Below are 24,306 nucleotides of genomic sequence, written 5' to 3' on the forward strand. Positions count from 1 at the left end.
GGCTGTTGGCCTTACATCACACCTGGAAAATGGGAAAACAAGTGGAGGCCATCCCTGGTTTGTGAGTGTTTAAGAAGGAACTGCAGATGCCGGAAAATCGAAGGTACACAAAAATGCTGGAAAAACTCAGCGGTTGCAGCAGCATCTATGGAGCAAAGGAAATAGGAAACGTTTCAGCCCGAAACCCTTCCGGGTTTCGTCCCGAAACGTTGCCTATTTCCTTCAGGGTTTCGGCCCGAAACGTTGCCTATTTCCTTCGCTCCATAGATGCTGCTGCACCCGCTGAGCTTCTCCAGCATTTCTGTGTACCTGGTTTGTGAGTACCTGACTTATGGACATGCCTAAATACAAATGAGCTCCTGTGGCATTATTAAAGTCTGATGTATGTACAAGCATTCTTTCCAATAAACAACATCATTATTTTTCTCTCTCTCTCTCTCTCCCCACTTTAATAATCATTTTTCTTATCATTCTTATGTGCTTTTGATGCCATGCATGACAGTACAGGTAGAGATATGGTTGTCATACCAAGCAATTTTTTTGTGTCTTTCAAGTCACATGAAGTTTACTGTCATATTCACAAATATGATGGGATACAGGTAAAATAATAATCTTGCTTAATTCCAGCGGCTTCACGGGCACATAGTTGCTGGTGTTTAGAAAAATGAGGGGAGACCCCATTGAAATGTGCAGATAGTTATTGAATGTGCAGATAGTTATTAATGAATATGATATAGTTGGGATCATGGAGACATGGCTCCAGGATGACCAAGGCTGGGAGCTGAACATCCAGGGATATTCAATATTCAGGAGGGATAGACAGAAAGGAAAAGGAGGCGGGGCAGCGCTGCTGGTTAGAGAGGAGATTAACGCAATAGAAAGGAAGGACATTAGCTTGGAGCTGCGAAACACTAAGGGGCAGAAAACGCTAGTGGGAGTTGTGTACAGGCCACCTAACAGTAGTAGTGGAGTTGGGGATGGCATCAAACAGGAAATTAGAAAAGCGTGTAACAAAGGTAAAACAATTATAATGGGTGATTTCAATCTACAAATAGATTGGGTGAATCAAATTGGCTGGGGTGCTGAGGAAGAGGATTTCTTGGAATGTATGCAGGATAGTTTTCTAAACCAACATGTAGAGGAACCAACGAGAGAGCAGGCTATTCTAGACTGGGTATTGAGTAATGAGGAAGGGTTAGTTAGCAGTCTTGTTGTGCGTGGCCCCTTGGGCAAGAGTGACCATAATATGGTTGAGTTCTTCATTAGGATGGAGAGTGACATTGTTAATTCAGAAACAAGGGTCCTGAACTTAAAGAAAGGTGACTTTGAGAGTATGAGACATGAATTGGCCAAGATAGACTGGCAAATGATTCTTAAAGGGTTGACGGTGGATATGCAATGGAAGGTATTTAAAAACTGCATGGATGAACTACAACAATTGTTCATCCCAGTTTGGCAAAAAAATAAATCAGGGAAGGTAGTGCATCCGTGGATAACAAGGGAAATCAGGGATAGTATCAAAGCAAAAGATGAAGCGTACAAATTAGCCAGAAAAAGCAGCCTACCAGAGGACTGGGAGAAATTCAGAGCCCAGCAGAGGAGGACAAAAGGCTTAATTAGGAAAGGGAAAATAGATTAATAAAGAAAACTGGCAGGGAACATAAAAACTGACTGCAAAAGTTTATAAAGATATGTGAAGGGGAAAAGATTAGTTAAAACAAATGTAGGTCCCTTGCAGTCAGAAACAGGCAAATTGATCATGGGGAACAAGGACATGGCAGACCAATTGAATAACTACTTTGGTTCTGTCTTCACTAAGGAAGACATAAATAATCTGCTGGAAATAGCAAGCGACCGGGGGTTAAATGAGATGGAGGAACTGAGTGAAATCCAGGTTAGCCGGGAAGTGGTGTTAGGTAAATTGAATGGATTAAAGGCCGATAAATCCCCACGGCCAGTTAAGTTGCATCCCAGAGTACTTAAGGAAGTAGCCACAGAAATAGTGGAAGCATTAGTGATAATTTTTCAAAACTCTTTAGATTCTGGAGTAGTTCCTGAGGACTGGAGGGTAGCTAATGCAACCCCACTTTTTAAAAAGGGATGGAGAGAGAAAACGGGGAATTACAGACCAGTTAGTCTAACATCGGTGGTGGGGAAAATTCTGGAGTCAGTTATTAAAGATGGGATAGCAGCACATTTGGAAAGTGGTGAATTCACCGGACAAAGTCAGCATGGATTTATGAAAGGTAAATCATGTCTGACGAATCTTATAGAATTTTTCGAGGATGTAACTAGGCGAGTGGATAAGGGAGAACCAGTGGATGTGTTATATCTGGACTTTCAGAAGGCTTTCGACAAGGTCCCACATAAGAGATTAGTATACAAACTTAAAGCACACGGTATTGGGGGTTCAGTATTGATGTGGATAGAGAACTGGCTGGCAGACAGGAAGCAAAGAGTAGGAGTAAACGGGTCCTTTTCAGAATGGCAGGCAGTGACTAGTGGGGTACCGCAAGGCTCAGTGCTGGGACCCCAGCTATTTAAATATATATTAATGATCTGGATGAGGGAATTGAATGCAACATCTCCAAGTTTGTGGATGACACGAAGCTGAGGGGCAGTGTTAGCTGTGAGGAGGATGCTAGGAGGCTGAAAGGCGACTTGGATAGGTTGGGTGAGTGGGCAAATGCATGGCAGATGCAGTATAATGTGGATAAATGTGAGGTTATCCACTTTGGTGGCAAAAACAGTAAAGTAGACTATTATCTGAATGGTGGCCGATTAGGAAAAGGGGAGATGCAACGAGACCTGGGTGTCATGGTACACCAGTCATTGAAAGTAGGAATGCAGGTGCAGCAGGCAGTGAAGAAAGCAAATGGTATGTTAGCATTCATAGCAAAAGGATTTGAGTATAAGAGCAGGGAGGTTCTACTGCAGTTGTACAGGGCCTTGGTGAGACCACACCTGGAGTATTGCGTACAGTTTTGGTCTCCTAATCTGAGGAAATACATTCTTGCCATAGAGGGAGTACAGAGAAGGTTCACCAGACTGATTCCTGGGATGGCAGGACTTTCATATGAAGAAAGACTGGATAGACTCGGCTTGTACACGCTAGAATTTAGAAGATTGAGGGGGGATCTTATAGAAACTTACAAAATTCTTAAGGGGCTGGACAGGCTAGATGCAGGAAGATTATGCCCGATGTTGGGGAAGTCCAGAACTAGGGGTCACAGTTTAAGGATAAGAGGGAAGTCTTTTAGGACCGAGATGAGAAAATCATTTTTTACACAGAGAGTGGTGAATCTGTGGAATTCTCTGCCACAGAAGGTAGTTGAGGCCAGTTCATTGGCTATATTTAAGAGGGTGGTAGATGTGGCCCTTGTGGCTAAAGGGATCAGGGGGTATGGAGAGAAGGCAGGGATGGGATACTGAGTTGGATGATCAGCCATGATCATATCGAATGGCGGTGCAGGCTCGAAGGGCCGAATGGCCTACCCCTGCACCTATTTTCTATGTTTCTATGAAACGTACAGAAGAGTGAAAGGCTTAGACAGAGTGAATGTGGAGAGGATGTTTCCACAAGTGGGAGGGTCTAGGACTAGAGGTCATAGCTTCAGAATTAAAGGATGTTCTTTTAGGAAGGAGATGAGGAGAAATGTATTTAGTCAGAGGGTGGTGAATCTGTGGAATTATTTGCAACAGCTGTGGAGGCAGTTAGTGGATATATTTAAGGCTGAGATAGATAGATTCTTGATTAGTACAGGTGTCAGAGGTTATGGGGAAAAGGCAGGAGAATGGGGTTAGGAGGGAGAGATACATCAGCCATGATTGAATGGCAGTAGACTTGATGGGCCAAATGGCCTAATTCTACTCCTATCACTTATGATGTCATGATCTTATGAAACACACAGAAACATAAATTATCCATAAAATTACTCATACAATTCTGAAGACTACAAACAAAAAAAGACATTAGTGCAAAACAATTAAAATACGCTCCAAAAATGTTTCCATAACGCTCTAGAATGGTACTGTAAGAGGTGGTCCATAGGGTTCCATTTTCAAGGTTGGATTAGGATTGTGCAGATTGGTTCAAGAATGGAGTCGGAGGAATGTAGCTGTTCCTGAACCGGATGGTGCAAGACCTCAGGGTACTGTGCCTCCTGCCCGATGGTAGCAGAGAAGAGAGATAGGCAAAACTCAACTTACTGACTTCTGTAAAAATGGAACCTGTTTGTTACCCAAGGACAGCCTGTATGTTTTAAGTTCATAAGGTCATAAGGCATCGGAATAGAATTAGGCCATTCGGTCCATCAAGTCTACTCAGCCATTCAATCATGGCTGATCCCCCCTAACTCCATTCTCCTGCCTTCTTCCCATAACCTCTGACACCTGTACTAATCAAACTAAACAAGTATTACACTAAACTGTAATAAACAAGAAGGGGAGAGGTAGAGGGAACAATGGGAACGTCCACAGAGGATGCAGATCAAGATTGTTTGGATTACACATGTACTGATGACCCAATTGGTCTGCTTCTTATAGTCATGCAGAACACAAAATTATCATTGCCTTTGCTGCTAATTTCCACCTTGCTCTTTCATTCACATTTCTTTTCAGACATTGTTTTTCCTTGATCTCACATCTCTATTTCGCTAGCAACCAATATCCTTTAAAATCCTACAGCTATCTTGACTACATCTCATCCCACCAGACGTCTTGTAAAGTTCCCATTCCATATTTGGGTACTCACAACCAAATACTGAATTCAACTTCTTCAAATAATTAGCCTTACCTCTGAGTACCGGTGGAACTGGCCAATTCCAATTTAAGGTGAAGGCACAAGAAACTGCAGATGCTGGAATCTTGAGCAAGACACAAAGTGCTGAATGAACTCAGAGAGACAGGCAACATTTGTGGAGCGTATGGGCAGGTGATGTTTCGAGTCAGGAGTCTTCTTCAGACAAGGTTCCTGAACCAAAATATCATCTGTCTATTCCCTCCACAGATACCACTGGGCCTGCTGAGTTCTGCAGTACTTTGTATTTTGCAGATTTAAGATGATTCACCTATAATATTAACTCAGCTAATTTATTTTTTTGCAGCTGCTATCTAACCTGCTGCATATTTCCAGCATTCTCATCTATATCAGATTTCCAGTAACTACTTTATTCCATCTCACTCTTTCAACATTAGTTTGCTTTGGTTGCCCTCATTTATTATACATTATTTTCACTATTCCAAAAAGATCAGCTATGATTAATATGACTGCATCACCTTCTATGAGACAACAATAACAACATTTGTGTTACTTGGGCAATCCTGGTTTCGGTCCAACACTGACATTCCCCTTGCAATCTCCACCCCTCCTCGCTCCAGATTGAAATATACTTGTTTTCTCACTTTCTTGATTCTGATGAAAGGTGATTAACCTGAAACATTAATTTGTTTCTCTCACTAAGGGTGCTATCTGATCTGTTCTATTTACTTACCACAATCTGCCCAACCTCTCATTTAGTGCCACAGTATGTATGTTGTTAGTACATTTAAGTTTCAGCTCATTAATGATCCCAAGGTGTTATAGTGGATGCTCTGAACAGAGAACATTGACAATAGACAACAGGTGCAGGAGTAGGCCATTCGGCCCGACAACAGAGTACAACAGAGTAACAGGCCCTTTGGTCCACAATGCCAAGTTCAACTAATCTTCTCTGCCGCATGTGTTTCATATCTATCCATTCCCTGCATGTGTCCATCCAAAAGCCTCTTCAATTCCACCATCATTTCTGCCTCCATTACATGGTGGTAATGTTGATTGCCAGGGAATGGTCATTCAGCTCTCGTGTAGGGCTGGGTCATTGCATCAAGGTAGTTTGAATACTAATGGATAATTTTATTGATCCATACCTGAATTTTGCAATAGGGCCTCATTCATTATCTGAGCTACTATGAGTGGGAAAAAAAACATGATGCAACCACTAGCAAACTTCCCATTTTTGACCTTATGATCATGGGAAGATCATGGATGAAACAGCCAAAAGTGACTGGGGCGATGATACTACCCCAAAGAAATCCTGCATTCATGTAATATTATTTCCGAGTAAGCCATCTAGAGTGGAATGTTGAACTTGGACTAACAAACAAGCTACGCTGCTAAACTCTTGACTTTCTTGAAATGAAGTGAGCCATAGCATGCAACTGTTTTGGATCTAACTATCAAGGGTCTTGATTTTGGTTTATTATTGTCATATGTTCCAAGATACAGTGAAAAACTTTGTTTACGTACTATCCAGTTAAATCATACTATATGTGAGTATAATCCCACCTGCGAACCCCTTGCACAAGAACAACAGGAAATGCAAATTGAAAAATACCGAAGTGCACATTAGTTCGGTGTTACATACCGTTCGGTTAGATCGGTAATAGTTCAGTATTAGTCTGAAGTGTTACACCATTGTCGTGTTACAGATAGAGGAAAAGTCCAGATAAAAACTGTTCTAAGGTTGCAATGAGGTAGGTTGGGAGATTGGTACTACACCCTTAAATGGGAGGACCTTTTAGTAGTTTGATAACAGCAGGGAATAAGCAGTTCCTGAATCCTACATGCTTTCAAACTATTGTACCTTCTGCCCGACAGGAAAGGGGGACAAGATGAATGGCCAGGATGTACAGTAAATGGTCTTTGATTATGTTGGCTGCTTTCCCAAGGCAGAATGGAGTGCAGATCGAGACAGTCTTGGGTTGATACAAATACATCTATAGATGCTCCTCTACACATCATCAGTGATGTAACCTGGGGTCATTGGGTGTTTCGGATCTTTCAACATCAGACATCCTCACCCAGGCGACCCAGCCGTGGTTGATCAGACCACGACTTGTGTTCAGGTGGCATTCGCTCCTCCCCATGGACCTTCTCTCCTGATCCAGAGCCATCTCGAGGCCTTCTCTGCCGCCCCTGTGGTGTTCTTGACAACCCTTCTCCTCGCCACTCTGTTGATGCCCAGTGCACTCAAGGCTTTGCAGAGCGATTGCCCTGCAAAACCTCTACAGCAACCTCGATGGGCATACACCTTGCCTTCCAGCCCTGCTTGCGGCAGTCTATGACCTGCTCTTCATACTTGGGGAAGTGCAGTTGCACAACTAGGTTGTGATGTAGGATGCTTTCGATGGTGCATCTGTTGATAAGAATTGTTGGAGACATGCCGAACTTTCTTAGTCTTTCTGAGGAAATAGAAGCATTGTTGTGGGAAAAAGATCTAAGGATTATGGTGAAATTACATGGCAATGAATGAAGAGGTGATATTACCAGAAATGTGGTCATGGACTAGTTGATAATATCAACAAAGAACATTGGCAAAGAACATGGAAGAGAGAGACAATCTGAAGAGAATTGTTTGAAAGTCGTAGGTTGCAGTGTTGACTGCTCAAGTGGTGCCAGCAGACCTTGTGGAAGTGTTCATTCTGCTGCCGCTGCGACAAGATACTAGAACAGTGAAATTCTTGGTTAGGAGTCAGTGATTAAGCTGTAGTGAAACTCAGCAGGATGAGTAAAAAGCAAAGTTATGGAGCACAGCATCCAATTAACAAAAACTTACAAAAGCTCAGTCCATTTTGAGTAACTCAGATTCAAAGAATCATTTCAAAAAATGATTTGGCACTTTCTGAACAACGTGAATATTCACTGTCCTCAATTCAGAAAGGGAGGCTCTGATTTGTTTGGGCGATATAAGCTAGACCGCTCACCCGAGTGTTGGATTGTTAGTAGTGCCCTTTTCAGAAATCCACTGATAAGATGGAAGGCATGAATTCTGCAGGTGTTGTAGGAAGATCTTTTCAATCAAACCAGATAATGTTGCTACAGAGATGAGATTTCACTTTATGAAGGAGCATTGAAAAAACGCTTAATGGCCACAAGACATCTGGTGTTCACAGAGTTATTAAATGTGCTGAACCATGCACAGATTGAACTGGATACCTTGAGGGATTATTGATGGATTGTATTACCATGAAAGTTACAGAGATCCCAAATGTATTAGGGCCTGGACTTATTAATGTTGGCTCAATACAGAGTGATGGCTGTGTTACATGCACTGAATAGAATCTTGAAATAGAAGGACAGAGGCAATGATTTTCTAGCCTTCAAAGGGACAGAAGTGAAGAAGAAATATTCAATGGTACACAAAAAAGCTGGAGAAATTTAGCGGGTGCAGCAGCATCTATGGAGCGAAGGAAATAGGCAACGTTTTGGGCCAAAACCCTTCTTCAGACTGAGGCAGAAGAAATATTCATTGTTGTGGGATTGTGTGAAGTCTGAAACTTCAGACTTCAGACAGAAGAAATATTCAATGTTTAGTGGAAGCCAAGATGCTGGAAAGAGTGATGAGACACAAAAATGGGGGCAATCTTAAGAACTTTATTAAATGTTAATGCCGTGTTTATGGTGTTTGGGAATATACTGAAAAGGATGTATAAATGTAATTACAATGTTGGTTAATAAGTATTATTAGCTTGCATTAGGTTTCATGTTACAGCTGATGTTCAGGAAAATATGTTAAATAATATAATTATGGTGACGCAGAGTTGAGATAATTCAATTATGAGACATAGGGTCAGTATGTATATGGAGTTTGCAATAACTAAATTCCTTTCAGTTGTCATATTTTGTGGTTAGTTATCTTAGCATCCAGGTTTTTTTTCTTTGGTGCCGTACTGTAAGATTTTAATGACTCAACTTGTCACAGAGTCACAGAGCCCAACCCATCTATGTCTACCAAATTGCCTAACCTAGCTAGTCTCAATTGCCCATGCCTGACCCATATATTTCATTTCCATGGTCCTGCTTAAGTGTCTTTAAAATGGAATAATTGTATCCGCCTCTACCACCTTGTTCCTGATGCACATCATAATCATAATCATACTTTATTAGCCAAGTATGTTTTGCAAAATACGAGGAGTTTGTGTGAAGGGATTGGAAGGGATATAATTCTGGTGTGTCTGATTGTATCGTTTTCGAATTGTATATTAAGACCATATCACAACATTGTAGAATTTGGACCTGTTCCAAATGCCCAGAGAAGAAAAACAAAGGGAACAGGAATGATCATTCCCCTGATTCCTTCCATCTGATACAAACATAATCATATATTCTGCCTCACATGAATGATCTGTGATGTGTCTGGGTAAGACTGCCCTTACAGTCACCACTAGAGGGCTCTGCCCCGAAATGTATGTTTTCCTCGGAATCAGTCTGCAGCCATCTTGGCTGGAGTCAGGCAGCCATTTTGGCGACCGACTGACTGACACGGTGTAACATGAATTGATTATGAGTTATTAGCCGTCAAACTCAACATTTGGCGACGAGGATGGCTAGTTTAACTCTCGCTGCTCCATCTCCATTCTTGTAAACTGAATGCTCTTCAACCACCATCGCGCCCAAATCCAGACACAAAAGCGAGGGCAGAAACAATAGCACACAGACAAGCGAAAGGGAAAGCGTACTGTGATGCCAAACGCGGAGAACGAGCACCATGGTTCAAGGTTGGCGACGGTACGAATCAGCCGCCCAAACAGACAGCATAAGCTCACAAGCGCAGGTTCAAAGCCGATACAGATCAAACAGAGACTCGGCAAGAACGCGAACCCCCTCCAAGATGACATCAGATGAAACACGAGGCGGACAAGGACAGGAAGAAGACGAACCGGACGCTTTTCCTTTCCCGATATCCAGTCAAGACAGCGATCGCGATCAGCATACAGCAGAGCAGCCAAATCCCGCTCGACGATCTCAGCGACAGAAGAGGCGACCTCAGTATCTGCAACATTTTCAGTTGTGAAGCCATAATCCGTTATATTCACTGAGCAGTTATTTTTTGGACTTTCGTTTATTAATAGAGGACATGGAATTTGAAAGGACGCATTATAACATGAGTCAATTGTGAGTTATTAGCCGTCAAACACAACATCCTGTCGCACTCAAATAATTATATCTAATGCTTTGTTTGAAACTTTCTCATCTAAGTTAAATTAAAACTCAAGAATAATCACTATTTATACACTTCCACAGTTCACTAGATGTAATGCATATATGGAGAAGTGATTTATGTGCATAATCAGTGCCAGGAAAGGGTACTGAAGGATATTTAGTTCAGCTTGTGGGGTATAGTCGAGAGGTCTGAAGATATGTATAAATGCATAGCTATATGTTTAGTTAAATGTAAATAGTCAACTGTTGAGATAATTTAGTAATACACTAAGTGTTGGAGGAACCCAGGTGGCCAGGCAGCATCTGTGGAGGGAATAACAAATGATGTTTTAGGTGGGGACCTTCAGAATAGTTTTTGGTTCTTTTAACGCACTTGTGTGAGTGTACAAAGTTATATATATTGATGAACCATTGTACAAGAATTTATGACTTTTGAGTGTTGAATGTATATTTTGATGGTAGTTCTATTTTTGTTATCATTTCTGTGGCATTAGTTTAACAACTTATATGATTCAACAAGCCACATTTCACCAATGCTATATTAATGTATCAACTTGGATTTTCCCTTCAGTTCTTAGGAGCAGATCATGTACCCACTACATCCTGACTGAGAAGTGAGAGCGTTAACTTCAAATGGCATAAATAATACCATATTTGCCCTTTGTGTGATAATTCTTGGAAACGACAGAGATAAGGACATTAATGCTGTTTCTATTGGAACTGGTAACAAATCATAAGCTGTTTGTTTAAATTACTGACCCATCATAATCTATCTATACTAAGATGTTTCAATGGTATGACCCAACTATCCCAGGATGCTCAGCAGCAAATATAGCATGAATCATGTAGATAGTTGGGCAGGATATAAACCGCACAAATGTAATAGGGTGCAGAGACAATTAATTCTAGCAATTGTAAAGTTAACACACACGTATGTTACATTATATTTTTACTTGCACAGGAACAGAATCACACAATGGATAAAATACAATCCATTGGCGAGGCAAATTATTTTATTTTGTTTTCCATTTTTTTAATTTCCACTTCCAGCGTGGATCTGTAAAATAAATCTACTGCCCAATATTGGTGGAAGAGATGCCAACAATTACAGCAACACTAATGCCCCTGTCCCACTTAGGAGACCTGAACCGAAACCTCTGGAGACTTTGCGCCCCACCCAAGGTTTCTGTGCGGTTCCCGAGGGTTGCAGGTGGTTGCCGGAGGTTGCAGGTAGTGGAAGCAGGTAGGGAGACTGACAAAAACCTCCGGGAACCCCTGGGAACCGCACGGAAACCTTGGGTGGGGCACAAAGTCTCCAGAGGTTTCCGTTCAGGTTTCCTAAGTGGGACAGGGGCATTAGATTTGTTTTGTTCAGACAGAGGATGAGAAAATGGTGGTTCTAGATCTAATGCAAAACATATTTAAAGCCAACCAGATCATTTGAACATAAGAAGATGCAGAACCTATAGTTTCTGTGCATGCACACACACAGCATTAGAGGGGACCGGATTGGAAATGAATACTGATAGGTGTGAAATTGGAATCAATGCATTCCCCATAAGAGACAGCAAATGCAAGTCACTTGGAAATCTGACAAAGCATTCAAAGAATAGCTTATCGTAGCAACTTTAGATATAAAATTTGCACACTGCACAAATGCAAAACTGATAATGTTCATCATCTCGAATAATTTTGTGGATCAAAAGATAACTTATTTTGTTGGGTATCAAAATTAGCAAAGTAAAATCTGAAAAATACATCCAAGAAAATGTACTGGTCTTTCTCACGGAGGTTTTTTTGTGTCAGTTTTAAATGTGCGTAATTGAAATATTTTTAACTTTGTAAACTTTCTATCCAGCAAATGAGGAATGCTTTAAATTCCGAGTAGTTTCTCAGAACTCTGGAGAAGAAAAAAATCCATTTGGAAGCACATTGATTATTGAATATAATTTAATGTTTGCATTGCAAAATTACTTCAGAAAGAGATTTCAATCTGTCAGTGGACACGGGAATCTGTCTAAAAATAAGAAATAGATGTTCAAGACTGCTGATTCAGGAAATGCAGCATTATTTTAGCCTGCTGTGGTTTTCTCAGTTAGATGGGAAAAGGCTGTACCCAGCAGCAGTTGACAAACCACGCAGAACTAATTGGCTCAGTACTTAGCAGTTGCAAATGATGGTGCCCTGCTGTGTGATGGTTATATTGGCTCCACTGCCTCCAGAGGTACCAGGAAGAAATCACTGCTGGTGATAGATATTTATAGATACATATCAATCACTGTCTTAAGGTCACGACCCGAAACCATCCATCCATACCCCTGAGATGCTGCCTGACCTGCTGAGTTATTCCAGCACTTTGTGTCCTCTGCTGGCCTTGTTTGTTTTCCCAATCATTTCACATGGGCATCATTGACAGAGCTGGTAGTAATTGCACATCTAACTGCCTCGTACTGAATGGATCAAATCAGCGATAGCTAAGAGTTAAATACATTAGTCTCTCTGGAATCAATATAGCCCAGATAAGGATGGCAACATTTCTTCCCTGAAGTACACTAGTCGACCAGATTGTTTTTTCCCAGATATATATCAATAATTTACTTTTATTTTCTTGGATCTATAAAATTCATGTTCACAGATTACAAATATAGTTCACGAATTAATGTTCACAGATTATAAATATAGACTTCTCGATTACTAATCTATGAACATAACCATTGTTATATCCTTCCCCTGCAGTACTAGAGGCAGCAATGGCACCTCACGCATTTTCAATGCATGCTGCTGAGAAGAAAATCTTATCTAAGCTGCTAAATATGACCTAACCTCACTGCTTTGTTGATGGATGATTTGCTTTTATGTACAAATTAGTAGGATCTAGTTAAGGGTAAAGTGCTTATAACCCAGCAGTATGAATATTGACTTCTCTAACTTCAAGTACCCCTTGCTTTCCCTCTCGCTCCATCCCTCCCCCATCTTTGTTCTCTGACCAGTCTGACTGTCCTCCTGATTAAATGTTATCTTTGAATGCTTCATTGTCAGCTTCCTCTAGCTAATAATAATCTATTCTACATTTTCCTTGAACTTCGTCCCCTTTGATGTCTTGTTTCCATATCTCTGTGTCTCCCTCTTGCCTGACTCTCAGTCTTAAGAAGGGCTCGACCAAAAATGTAACCCATTCCTTCTATCCAGAGATGCTGCCTGTTTCGCTGTTATTCCAGAATGTTGTGTCTATCTTCAGAGTAAAGTGCTGTTCTTCTGATCATGCAAATGAAAATACGCTTCAAAATGCACATTAATTAAAAAACAAGGGCATGGCCCTAGATTTCCAAGGAATAACCTTTGCTGGTATGCCAACCTCATCTACTGTATCTGTTGTTCAAGACGTGGTCTCTTCTATATCGACGAGATCAAACGTTGACTGGGCGATCATTTCGTTGAACACTTTCGCTCAGTCTGCCTGGACCTGCCTAATTTCACGGTTCCTAAACACTTTAATTCCCCTTTCCATTCCCACACTGACCTTTCCATCCTAGGTCTCCTCCATTGTCAGAGTGAGACTAAACGCAAATTGGAGGAACAGCATCTCATATATCGCTTGGGTAGCTTACAACTGAGAGGTATGAATATTGATTTCTCTAACTTCAAGTAATCACTGGATTCCCTTATTCTCACCCAGCAAAAGCTAACAATGGCCTTTTTCCTTTATCATTGTTACTTTTTTGCATATCCTTCATTCTTTTGTTCTATATCTCTCTACAACATCATCTATAACTCTCATGACTTTCAGTCTGAAGAAGAGTCTTGATCCAAAACATCACCCGTTCCTTCTCTCCAGAGATGCTGCCTGTCATGCTGAGTTACTCCAGCATTTTGTGTCTATCTCTGGTATTATGATCCTTGTTCTTAACTATTCCGTAGTAACAGGGATCTACAACCTATCATTTACCTCAGAATATTTTTCCACGGACACTCTTGGTCCTGTGCATCAAAGTTAAGGGCCTGTCCCACTTAGGCGGGTTTTTTAGATGATTGCAGGAGACAGCGCTCGCCTCATGATCGCCACATGTTCGTTGGCTGACTCTGGTGAGTCTCCTTCATGGTCGCGAGGAGTTCTCGCATTCTGGGAACTAGTCACGGCTTCAGTATGTTCGCCGCAAATTTTTCAAATGGTGAACATTTTTCTGCGACCAAAAATTGGTCGCCATGGAGAAAATCAATACTTTTGTAGTCGTAGGTGCAGTGGTAGTGGGGTCGCCATGTAGTTGTAGGTAGTCGAGGTAGCTGTAGGTAGTTTTAGTTAATCTCCTTTGCTGACCGGGCATTTTCATTGGCTCATTGGGGGGAAAAAACGTAAGCACGAGTTTTCAGAACCAAGGAAAACCAACCGGTAATGTTAAATGCCCGACAAACTTCACATCTGTGTATCTCTGGCTTATTAAAAGTTGTCTGGCTTCTTAAAAGTGTTTCCACTCCTTCTCCCCCCCTTCTCCCCCCCACCCCCCCCCCCGCTCTTTTAAAGGACTTACCGTACACTGTGCTAGCCGTCTTAACCTTCCTGTTCATCGCGGTGTGTGTCTGTATCACCTAGGCTTTGCACCGTGTGAATTTCAGACAGCGCTCCCCCGCTTTCCCTGGCCCCCGCCTTTGCGATGTGTGTGTGTGTGTGTGTTCCATTCTGACGGTCGCCGTTCCACTTGCCGGTTTTTCAGTGACTGCCGCGAGCTTGACACTCCCCGGCAGTCCGCTGAAAAATCGCCCAAGTGGGACTGGCCCTTTAAATGCACTTTCAGTGCCATTTGCTACCAGTCAATCAGTGCATTCAACCCATACCTTAGGCAGATCATCAATATGCAGTGCCATGTAAATTGAAATGGCATTGGGATGTGTGATCAATGAACAGCCACGCAATCAACACATCAAATAGATAAAACAAAGGGCTTAATACAAAAGCAAAAGAGTTCAATATTTCTGTGTAGGAAGGAATTGCAGATGCTGGTTTAAATCAAAGATAGACACAAAATGCTGGAGTAACTCTTCAGGACAGGCAGCATCTCTGGAGAAGGAATGGGTGATGTTCCTTCTGTCGAAAATGTCACCCATTCCTTCACTCCAGAGATGTTGCCTGAGTTACTACAGCATTTTGTGTCTATCTTCCAGTTCAATATTCCAGTTGGAATCAAAACTGAGAACTGAGTCATATCCTAACTGTTCACAATTCTCTTTGAAATAACTGCTTTAATTTCAGAATTCGCGCATTTGTGGACAATTCTATTGGTTTTTGCATTGTTTAATCTTTAAAAAAAACTCAACACATGCGCTGGAATATTTATTTGAAACATAGAAACATAGAAAATAGGTGCAGAAGGAGGCCATTCTGCCCATCGAGCCAGCACCGCCATTCATTGTGATCATGGCTGATCGTCCTCAATCAATAACCCGTGCCTGCCTTCTCCCCATATCCCTTGATTCCATTAGCCCCAAGAGCTCTATCTAACTCTCTCTTAAATCCATCCAGTGACTTGGCCTCCACTGCCCTCTGTGGCAGGGAATTCCACGAACATAGAATTAAGTTAAACAATTGCATTGGGGTAAATATCTGCCTCATTTTATAATGTTCTCTGAAACATCTATCCAAGGCATTTATGAGATATAAAAATCGAAATTGAAATAGAGTCATAGAGTCATACAGTGTGGAAACATGCCCTTTGCCCAACTTGCCCAACATGTCCCAGCTACACTAGTCCCACCTGTCTGTGCTTGGTCCCTATCCCTCCAAACCTGTCCTATCCATGTACATGGAACTGTTTCTTAAACGTTGGGATAGTCCCAGCCTCAACTACCTCCTCTGGCAGCTTGTTCCATACACCCACCACCCTTTGTGTGAAAAAGTTACCCCTCAGATTCCTATTAAATCTTTTCCCCTTCTCCTTAAACCTATGTCCTCTGGTCCTCGATTCCCCTACTCTGGGCAAGAGAGTCTGTGCATCTACCTGATCTATTCCTCTCATGATTTTGTACCCCTCTATAAGATATAGAAGAAAATATGTTGCATGTTAAGTTACCAACACAAAACAAATCAATTCAAGTCATACCTATACTGGATCGTGTATTGGACCGCTCCATTATAGTCCTCTTGCTTGGATTATTTAGAACTGATCGCTTGGCTAGGGATATATCAGCTGTCACCCGTGTAATTGATATCCTATAACAAAGAAAGCAAGCAATATCTGTTCAGTCAAGCAGTTTCACTAACCATGGTTATTAGTTGCCACAGGCATTTAATTTATTGATCAGTCCTCTGGTATAATAAGCATCATGTTAGAATGGTCTGATAGTTAAGCCCTCTATCTAAATTAAATTCCTATTCTCGTCCAGATGCCTGCAGATCAGTGATGTACAGGTCCATCACTGATTTGCCAGCGCCCTACCTCCAGAGCCAATTTGTTTTGCTGGACTATCAGAGGTCACGGTCTCTGAGAGGAGTCCAATGGTAGAACGGTAGAACAGTCTGCCTAGGCTGCCGAGGAGTCGAGATACCGACGTGCAAAGTCGGCCTCGGAAGTCGGCTTTAGGAACAGATCTGCCGGCTTCGGCCGGGCCGGAGATCAAGAGCCCCAGACGGAAGGGGCAAATTCGACCCGCCGATCGCCAACAGAAGTTGGCTATTGGAATGGATCTGCCAGCTTTGCCTGGGCCAGAATTCCAGAGCCCCGGCCGCAGGGGGCAAATTCGACCCACTGATCGGCACAGAAGTCCCAATGAGGACAAGATCGGCCACCTTACCCGGCCATTTTCGGGGTAACTTCCAGGGGGGACTTCAAGTGCACTCGTAATTTTGTCCCGATTAAAAGAGGCCTTTAAGTTGCCGGAAAATCGGTGGTGGACCTGTACTTTTATTTCAGAATGCAGTCTTTTCTCTCCACAATCTAACTTTTTCTTTGCAGAATAATGTGCTTTAGTAAAATGGTAAAGTTGCATAAAACACTCTCCTCCAGAAAATGCATGTTTTTAAAGAAAAAATGTCTTGATATTTTCGCATAGACACTGTGCAAGTTTAAAATCTGCATTTTGTTTTTCACAATGACAAGGGTCAAATCGCAAGGTCTGGAAAATAAATGTGAGGTGGGATTCCACTTACCTCCCATCAAACCGATGCTTTAGGAAATCAAAGAGTGCTTTTTGCATCATGTCTGTCACCTGCGCAAGAAGAAAAGATGGCAAGGAATGTATGCAGAATAATGAGAAATCCATAGTTAAAATAATGTAATATTTCCACAGTTCTGTTTCCAACTGCCTTAAAGCACAGCTGACATTATGGTAACAAGGCAAACTCCTACCAACAAGGAAGCTAAATTGGGTAAGCATAACGTTGGCAAGGCTAGATTTATTGCCCATCTGTAAATGGCAGCGAGAAGGTGGACTTTTTAACTATTTGTGTACCTTGTGTATGCAAGCAAAGAATTTCACTGTGCCTAGTCACATGTAACAATAAAGTATTCAATTCCATGAGGGTGCCTTCCTGAAGCAATTCAATCCTTTAGAAGGTACTTCCATTTGTTATTCGAAAGGGAATTCCCATATTTATGTCTATTAAAGCTGGAGGAACAACAATAAATATTATTCCAAGTCAGGAGAGTGAATTTCATGAGGAAGGAAATTTGGATGGCGCTCAAACTGTCTGGAATTTTTCCTCCTCCGCCTTCTCCTCCCACAGTAAAGTCGCAGGAATGGGAGATGTCACCAAGATACCTTCACAAATTAGAACATAGAGCAGAACAGCACAGGAATAGGCTCTTCAGCCCATGGTGTCAGTGATGAACACAATGCCAAATTAAACTTCTGCATGCATATGATTTATATTCTTCCTTACACTGCATATTCATGTACCTATCTAAAAGCCACTTTTGTATCTGCTTTCACCACCTCCATTCATAGCACATTCCAGACACCTGCCACTCTCTGTGTAATGCACTTACCCAGCACATCTCTTTTAAACTTTCTTCTTCGTAAAACTATACTCTCTGGCATTTGGCAATTCCACCCTGGGAAAAAGATTATGTCTACCTTATCTATGTCTTTAATAATTTTATAAAATTCCACCAGATATCCTTTCAGCTTCCGATTCCCCAGAGAAAACTGTCCAAGTTTATCCAACCTCCACTTATATTTAATATTCTCAAATCCATGGCAGTATCCTGGTAAAACCTTTCTGCACCCTGTCCAAAGCCTACACATCCTTTCTACAATGAGGTGATCAGAACTATACAAAATACTCCAAAAGTGGACTAAGCAAAGGTTATAACACTGCAATATGACTGCCTGACACTTACACTCAATATCCCGATTGATGTAGGCAAGCATACGATATACCTCCTTTACAACTCTATCTACTTGCGTTGCCACTTTAAGGGAGCTTTGGGCTTGAGCCCTAAGATCCCTCTGCACATCAATGCTGTTTAAGTGTCCTCTATTAACTATATACTTTTGACGTCCCAACGTGCAACACTTTAAACTTCTCTGAATTAAATTCCATCTGCTAGTTCTCTGTCCATATCTGTGACTGATCTATGTCCATCTCCATCCTTTGATAGCCTTCTTCACTGCACACAACTCCACCAACTCCCTAAGAATTCTCTCCAGTAGCTTCCCTACCATTAAGTCAAAATGTCACCCATCCATGTTACTTCAGAGATGCAGCCTGACCCATTGAGTTACTCTAGTACTTTTTGTCCTTTTGTATAAACAAACCAGCATCTGAAGTTTCTTGTTTCTACATTGTCATCAAAACTTCAGGCGTGGAATAACCTCCTGGTTTATTGGACAACAATGATCCCTGCTCTCTGATATGCTTCTGAGGCCTGGAGTACCTGAAGCAGGAATCTCAAAACCCTCATTGGGAAGATATCATTAATGCTCTAGCAACAAAATCACTCAAATTCACTGAATGGATAAGCAAGCCAATGTCCGTATCTTCTCCTTGGCCTACACCCACACCATTGAAGCCTGGATTACACTCAGCCAACTACGTTGGGCAGGTCACTTCATCTGGATGCTTAGTAGCAGACTTCAAGCATAAACTCTTTGTACAAGAGTGGTTGGACTAATTGAAGGCTAAAAGCATCTAGCAGAATAATCTGCCCTATTGCCTTAGAGCTATGATCCATGAGAGAAATAGAAAACGTAATGAGTGGTGAAGTAATGGCTCCTAGAACTGAGTGAGATTAAATATATGATAGTCATGAATAAATCAGTAAAAATGTATTAGGATACTGAACTATCCAAAGAATGATTGGAAAATGTAAGCTACTTCAATAGAGAGTGATGAATGAGAATTATACACATGAGACCACAGTGACGCAGCTGGCATGCTGCCTCAGTGACCTAGGTTCAATTCTAATCTCCGGTGCTGTTTTTGTGGAGTTTGCACATTCTCCTTATGAATGCATGGCTTTCCCTCGATACTCCGGTTTCCGCTCTGTCATGGAAAGAGAATACCAAGCAGAGGAAAAGATTCAAGGATGCACTCACAGCTTCCTTGAAGAAAGGCAACATTCCCATTCACCAGGGCGAATCTGCAAAGGCTCACACACATCTTCAAGATGTGGAAGAAAACCGGAGCACTGAGAGTGGTCATGAGGAGAATATGCAAACTCCATACAAACAGCACCGGAGATTAGAATTGATACCAGCTGCCTCACTGTGGTCTCTTGTGTATAATTCTCATTCATCACTCTCTGTTGAAGTTGCTTCCATATTCCAACCATTCTTTGGATAGTTCAGTATCCTACTAATTTTTTACTGATTTATTCATGACTATCGTATATTTAATCCATCTCAGTTCTTACCTCACCACTCACTATGTTTTCCATTTTTTCTCATGGGCACTAGCTCTGGAGCAATAGGACAAATCATTCTGCTAAATGCTTTTAGCCTTCAATTAGTCCAACTTCAATCTAATACAAAAGTTTCATTGCATCCAATTAATCGATAAATGGAAAACTCCTTGTATATAAAAGGACCTGGTTAATTGTAAATCTAGTATATTTTAGTTTTCAGCAAATTATTTATCCATTCTGAAAAAAGAAAGGATTCAGTTGATCAAAGAAATCATCAGGCAGATGATTAAGGCCACACGGGTGGAGACCTTTTCAGATAATTATGAAGAATATAAAAACATTAAAAGATAGAAGGAGTAGGCTGGCATAAGATCATGGCTGTTCTGTCCCAGGCATCATCTGCTCCCCTGTAAAACTCGAACTGTTGTTGGAACTCAGGAGGTCAGGTGGCATCTGAGGAGGGAATGGACAGGCGATGTTTCAGGTTGGGACCCTTCTTTACACTATCTATTCCCTCCACAGATGTAGCCTGACCCGTTGAGTTATTTTAGCACTGTGTGTCTTGCCCACGATTCCAGCATCTGCAGTTCCTTGTTTCTCCATCTGTATCAGTTCCCAAAGGTAATTAATTATCTCGGGTAGACTTGGAGAAAAAGCAAGGAATACGGAGAGAGGGCAGAGGAGTCGAGTTGAGGAAGAAGGTCAGCAATGATCTTATGAAAAGGCTCAAGAATCCACGTGGCATATTCTTGTTCTGATTTTTATTCTGTTGCCAGGGAAAACATCTATTGCCAGGCAAAGCTAGATGTTACACCTCTGGCATGCAATCTCAGAATGAAATTTAAAATTGACTGCTTTTGTGCCATTAAATGTTGAAAAACCATGTTAGATTCTATGTGAAATGAGCCGAAACAAATAAAGAGGGTCAGGCCGCTGTAATTTGTGTTAAATGTCAATAACACAGTTAAGCATTAAAGGGTCAGAATGACCCGAAGGCACATTTACAAATTAGTTCTGTTCAAACCGTCACTTGCAATTACCAGCGAAATGTGAATCCGTTTGTTATCCTAAAGTAGCCCACAGTGGCACTCTTCCAGATAAATCTATGAAAAGTGGGCTTTAGCTCATTCCAGATATTTTACATTTCTGCAAATAATAGCCCAGGCATGTATACCATGAGATCATAAGGTCATAAGAGATAGGAGTAGAATTAGGCCATTCAACCAATGAAGTCTACTCCGCCATTCAATCATGGCTGATCTATCTCTCCCTCCTAACCCCATTCTCATGCCTGCCTCCCATTACCTCTGACACCGGTACTAATCAAGAATCTACCTCTCTCTGCTTAAATACACCCAGTGACTTTGCCTCCACAGCCTTCTGTGGCAAAGAATTCCACAGATTCAGGTCTAAAGAAACTCCTCCTCATCTCCTTCCTATAAGAATGTCCTTTAATTCGGAGTCTATGACCTCTAGTCCTAGACTCTCCCAGTGATATCACTCCCAGTGATATCAGTGTCACTAACAGAGCATTTGTTCTCATTAGCTTCACAACCTGATCTAAACCACTGAAACTTTACTCTATAGGGATGGAACTATGGCACAGTAGTTAGTGCTGCTAATTGCTCCAGGAATATGGATTAATTGCTGACCTCAGATAGGGTCTGTGCAAGGAGTTTATGTGTTCTCCCTGCGATTCCACTGGTTTCCTCCCATATTTAAAAGTTAAACCACTAAGTTATTTGGAGATTGTAAATTATACCTTAGTGTGGGTAAGTGGCAAAAGAATAGAAGGGGAGTTGACGGGCATGTGGCAAATAAGGTAAGGTGAATATTGAATTGATAGGATTAATGTTGAGAGCCAACATTGTCTCAATGGGCCAAATGGTCTCCTTCTGTCGTAATATTTTGGAAGTTTTGGAGCATGGTGAGGATGATTGCATTGGACGTGTTTAGCTGAGAAGTATGACTTTCCATATTACTTGTCATGACTGGCTCTCACTGACAAGGGAACTAAAGAGAATATATATTTATGCTGCTCCACCCCAAACATAAATTAGGAGATAGCATGTCCACGGTATATTAGAGAGATAGAAAGATAGAGACAGAGAAAGAGAGAGATAAAGAGAGACAGAGTGACAGTGACGAAAAATCTATTTACAGCAGTTGTGGATTCCAAGACTGCTTTTAAACATTGGAGCAATTGTTTTAGGAGAGTTGTTTAGAGACAATTTATCATAATTATCACAAATTTGAAACTGTTTCCGCAAATAATGTTCGGCCAATTATTAACTTTAAATTAGAGGATGATCGATCTGTCTTATCAAAACTATTAGGGATAATAGGGATCTAGGTCAGGGATGAGTCACAGAACATAGATCAATACAGCACAAGAAAAGGCCCTTCAACCCATGATATCTGTGATGACCCTGGTGCCAATTTAAATTGACTACATCTGTCTGCACAAGGTCCATATCTCTGAAGAATGGTCCCAGAAACATCACTACTCCATGTTCTCTAGAGATGCTGCCTGACCTGCTGAATTACCCCAGTACTTTGTTCTTTTTTGTAAACCAGTATATGCGATTTCTTGTGTCTCCCTCTATTTCCTACTTAATCATGTGTCGAAATGCTTCGCAAGCATTGTTATCTGATTTGTTTCTACCACCTTCCTTGTCAACGTGTTTCATACATGTATCAGCCTCTGTAAAACAAAACCTGCCTTGTAAATCTCCAGTAAATGTTGGCCCTCTTACCTTATTCCTATGCTCTCTGGTATTTGATATTTCCATTTGATAAAAAAGACTCTGACCATCAGTTCTATCTATGCCTCTCATCATTTTATGTACTTCCAGCAGGTTGCCTCTCAGCATCTGACGGTCTAGTTCGCTCATGTGTCAGATGACGTTCTGCCATCGCTTTGCCACAGCCAGTGCCACATCTGTGCCTCTGCGGAGATCGTCCACAGTGCATGCCTCTCCACCGTAGGTCAGTAGGTGGGCCATTGTCAGTCCCTCTCCACACTTGCACCTAGACGATGATGGTCTAGTGAAAACAATCAATGTTTTTCCAACCTCTCCTTATAGCTAATATGCTCCAATACAATCAACACCCTGGGGATCGTCTTCTGCACCCTCGCCAAAACCGCCACACCATTCTTGTAATGGGGTGACCACAACTGAAGACAATACTCCAAACGTGGCCTAATCAGAATATTATGCAGCTGCAACATGACTTACCAACTTTCCTAATCAATGGTGTGATTGATGTGGGGTCTTTACTATTCTATCCACTAGTACTGCCTCTTTCGAGGACTTGCTATGGACTTGCACCAAAATATCCCTCCGTACATCCTTGCTCCAATGGATCCTGCCACTTGTTTCTCTCTCACAGATGCTGCCTGACCTACTGAATAGTTTCTGTTTGCTGTTACAAGCCTATTGACAAAGCAACGCTAGAATGTCCACTTACACATCACCTTGTATTTGCAATGCAGCATTTTCATTTCTTTTCCAGGATACTTACACCAATAAAGTTTAAAAGAAACTTCAACTAAAGCATAAATCGTCCTGCATAGTATCATGACTGAATAAGTTACTTGACTCAATTGAGTTAACCTTGGCAGGTGTCAGTAGTCAGCCACTGGTTACATATTTGCTTCTAATTTAGCGGTTTGTGCAGTCATCTCTATTCTTCAGATTTCAGTACATGATTGGGGACAATAGTCTGAGAGACTATCTTGTACAGGCGGAGGAGAACTGCAGTAGCAGAGGTGCTGTAGTTCAAATGAAGCATTAAATCATCGTCCTACCTACTTTATCAGAACCCTGTGCCATGTGTATTTAAGACTCTACTGAGAAGAGCAGAGGAGATTGTAATGAAATATATGCAGGATTCAATGATTCTAATGAATGACTGGAGGGAGCACATGGTGAAGAGCACAAATAACTATTTATTAAAGCAAACACAAGTAAAACAGAAACACTATCAACCGTCAATAACAAAACAATACAAAATAACTCTCACGCCCCTCTGCGTATTCGAGTCTCCTGGCTGGCACTGGTACACACCACGGTCCAATCTATTTCTCTCTCCCTCTCCTTGGTGACGCTCTTTTCTCCCCACAAAGATGAAGCTCATGCTCTTATGGAAGAAGCATGTATTTCTATAATAATGTTATCACTAAGAACAACAGGTGATTATGTGTCAAGCTAGCTATCCTCCTTGGTACCATATTGCCATGAGTTATGTGTCCTTTCAGACACACAACTAGTCTCGGATGTCTCTGGGAAAGCAAAAAGTTTATCTCAGTAACCTCGCAGGTATCCTCATGATCTACTGGTCCCTTTGAATTAGCCTTTGAAAACATTCTTTGAAAACATCTACTTGTTTTCCTAAACAGTGCTGCTAATATAGCTGACAATTCCATTTCAGCTCACAGTCTATATAACCCTTACATTACAGAGATCCAGTTGATCAATTAACCTT

At 41.5% G+C, this 24,306-nt stretch overlaps 1 protein-coding gene across 3 annotated transcripts in view; it reads right to left on the reverse strand.

Moving 5' to 3' along the window:
* Positions 1–24,306, reverse strand: part of cacnb4 (calcium voltage-gated channel auxiliary subunit beta 4) — a 207,998-nt gene that overhangs the window by 24,969 nt on the left and 158,723 nt on the right. For all 3 annotated transcript variants that reach the window (XM_033024808.1, XM_033024809.1, XM_033024811.1), the window contains 2 exons: positions 17,121–17,179; positions 16,075–16,184 (listed from right to left, as the gene is read on the reverse strand). In XM_033024808.1, coding sequence (XP_032880699.1) covers positions 16,075–16,184; positions 17,121–17,179 — 169 coding nt within the window. The remainder of the gene's footprint in view (positions 1–16,074; positions 16,185–17,120; positions 17,180–24,306) is intronic.

This window comes from Amblyraja radiata, chromosome 7 (genome assembly GCF_010909765.2).
Source record: "Amblyraja radiata isolate CabotCenter1 chromosome 7, sAmbRad1.1.pri, whole genome shotgun sequence".
NCBI classification, from domain to species: Eukaryota; Metazoa; Chordata; class Chondrichthyes; order Rajiformes; family Rajidae; genus Amblyraja; species Amblyraja radiata.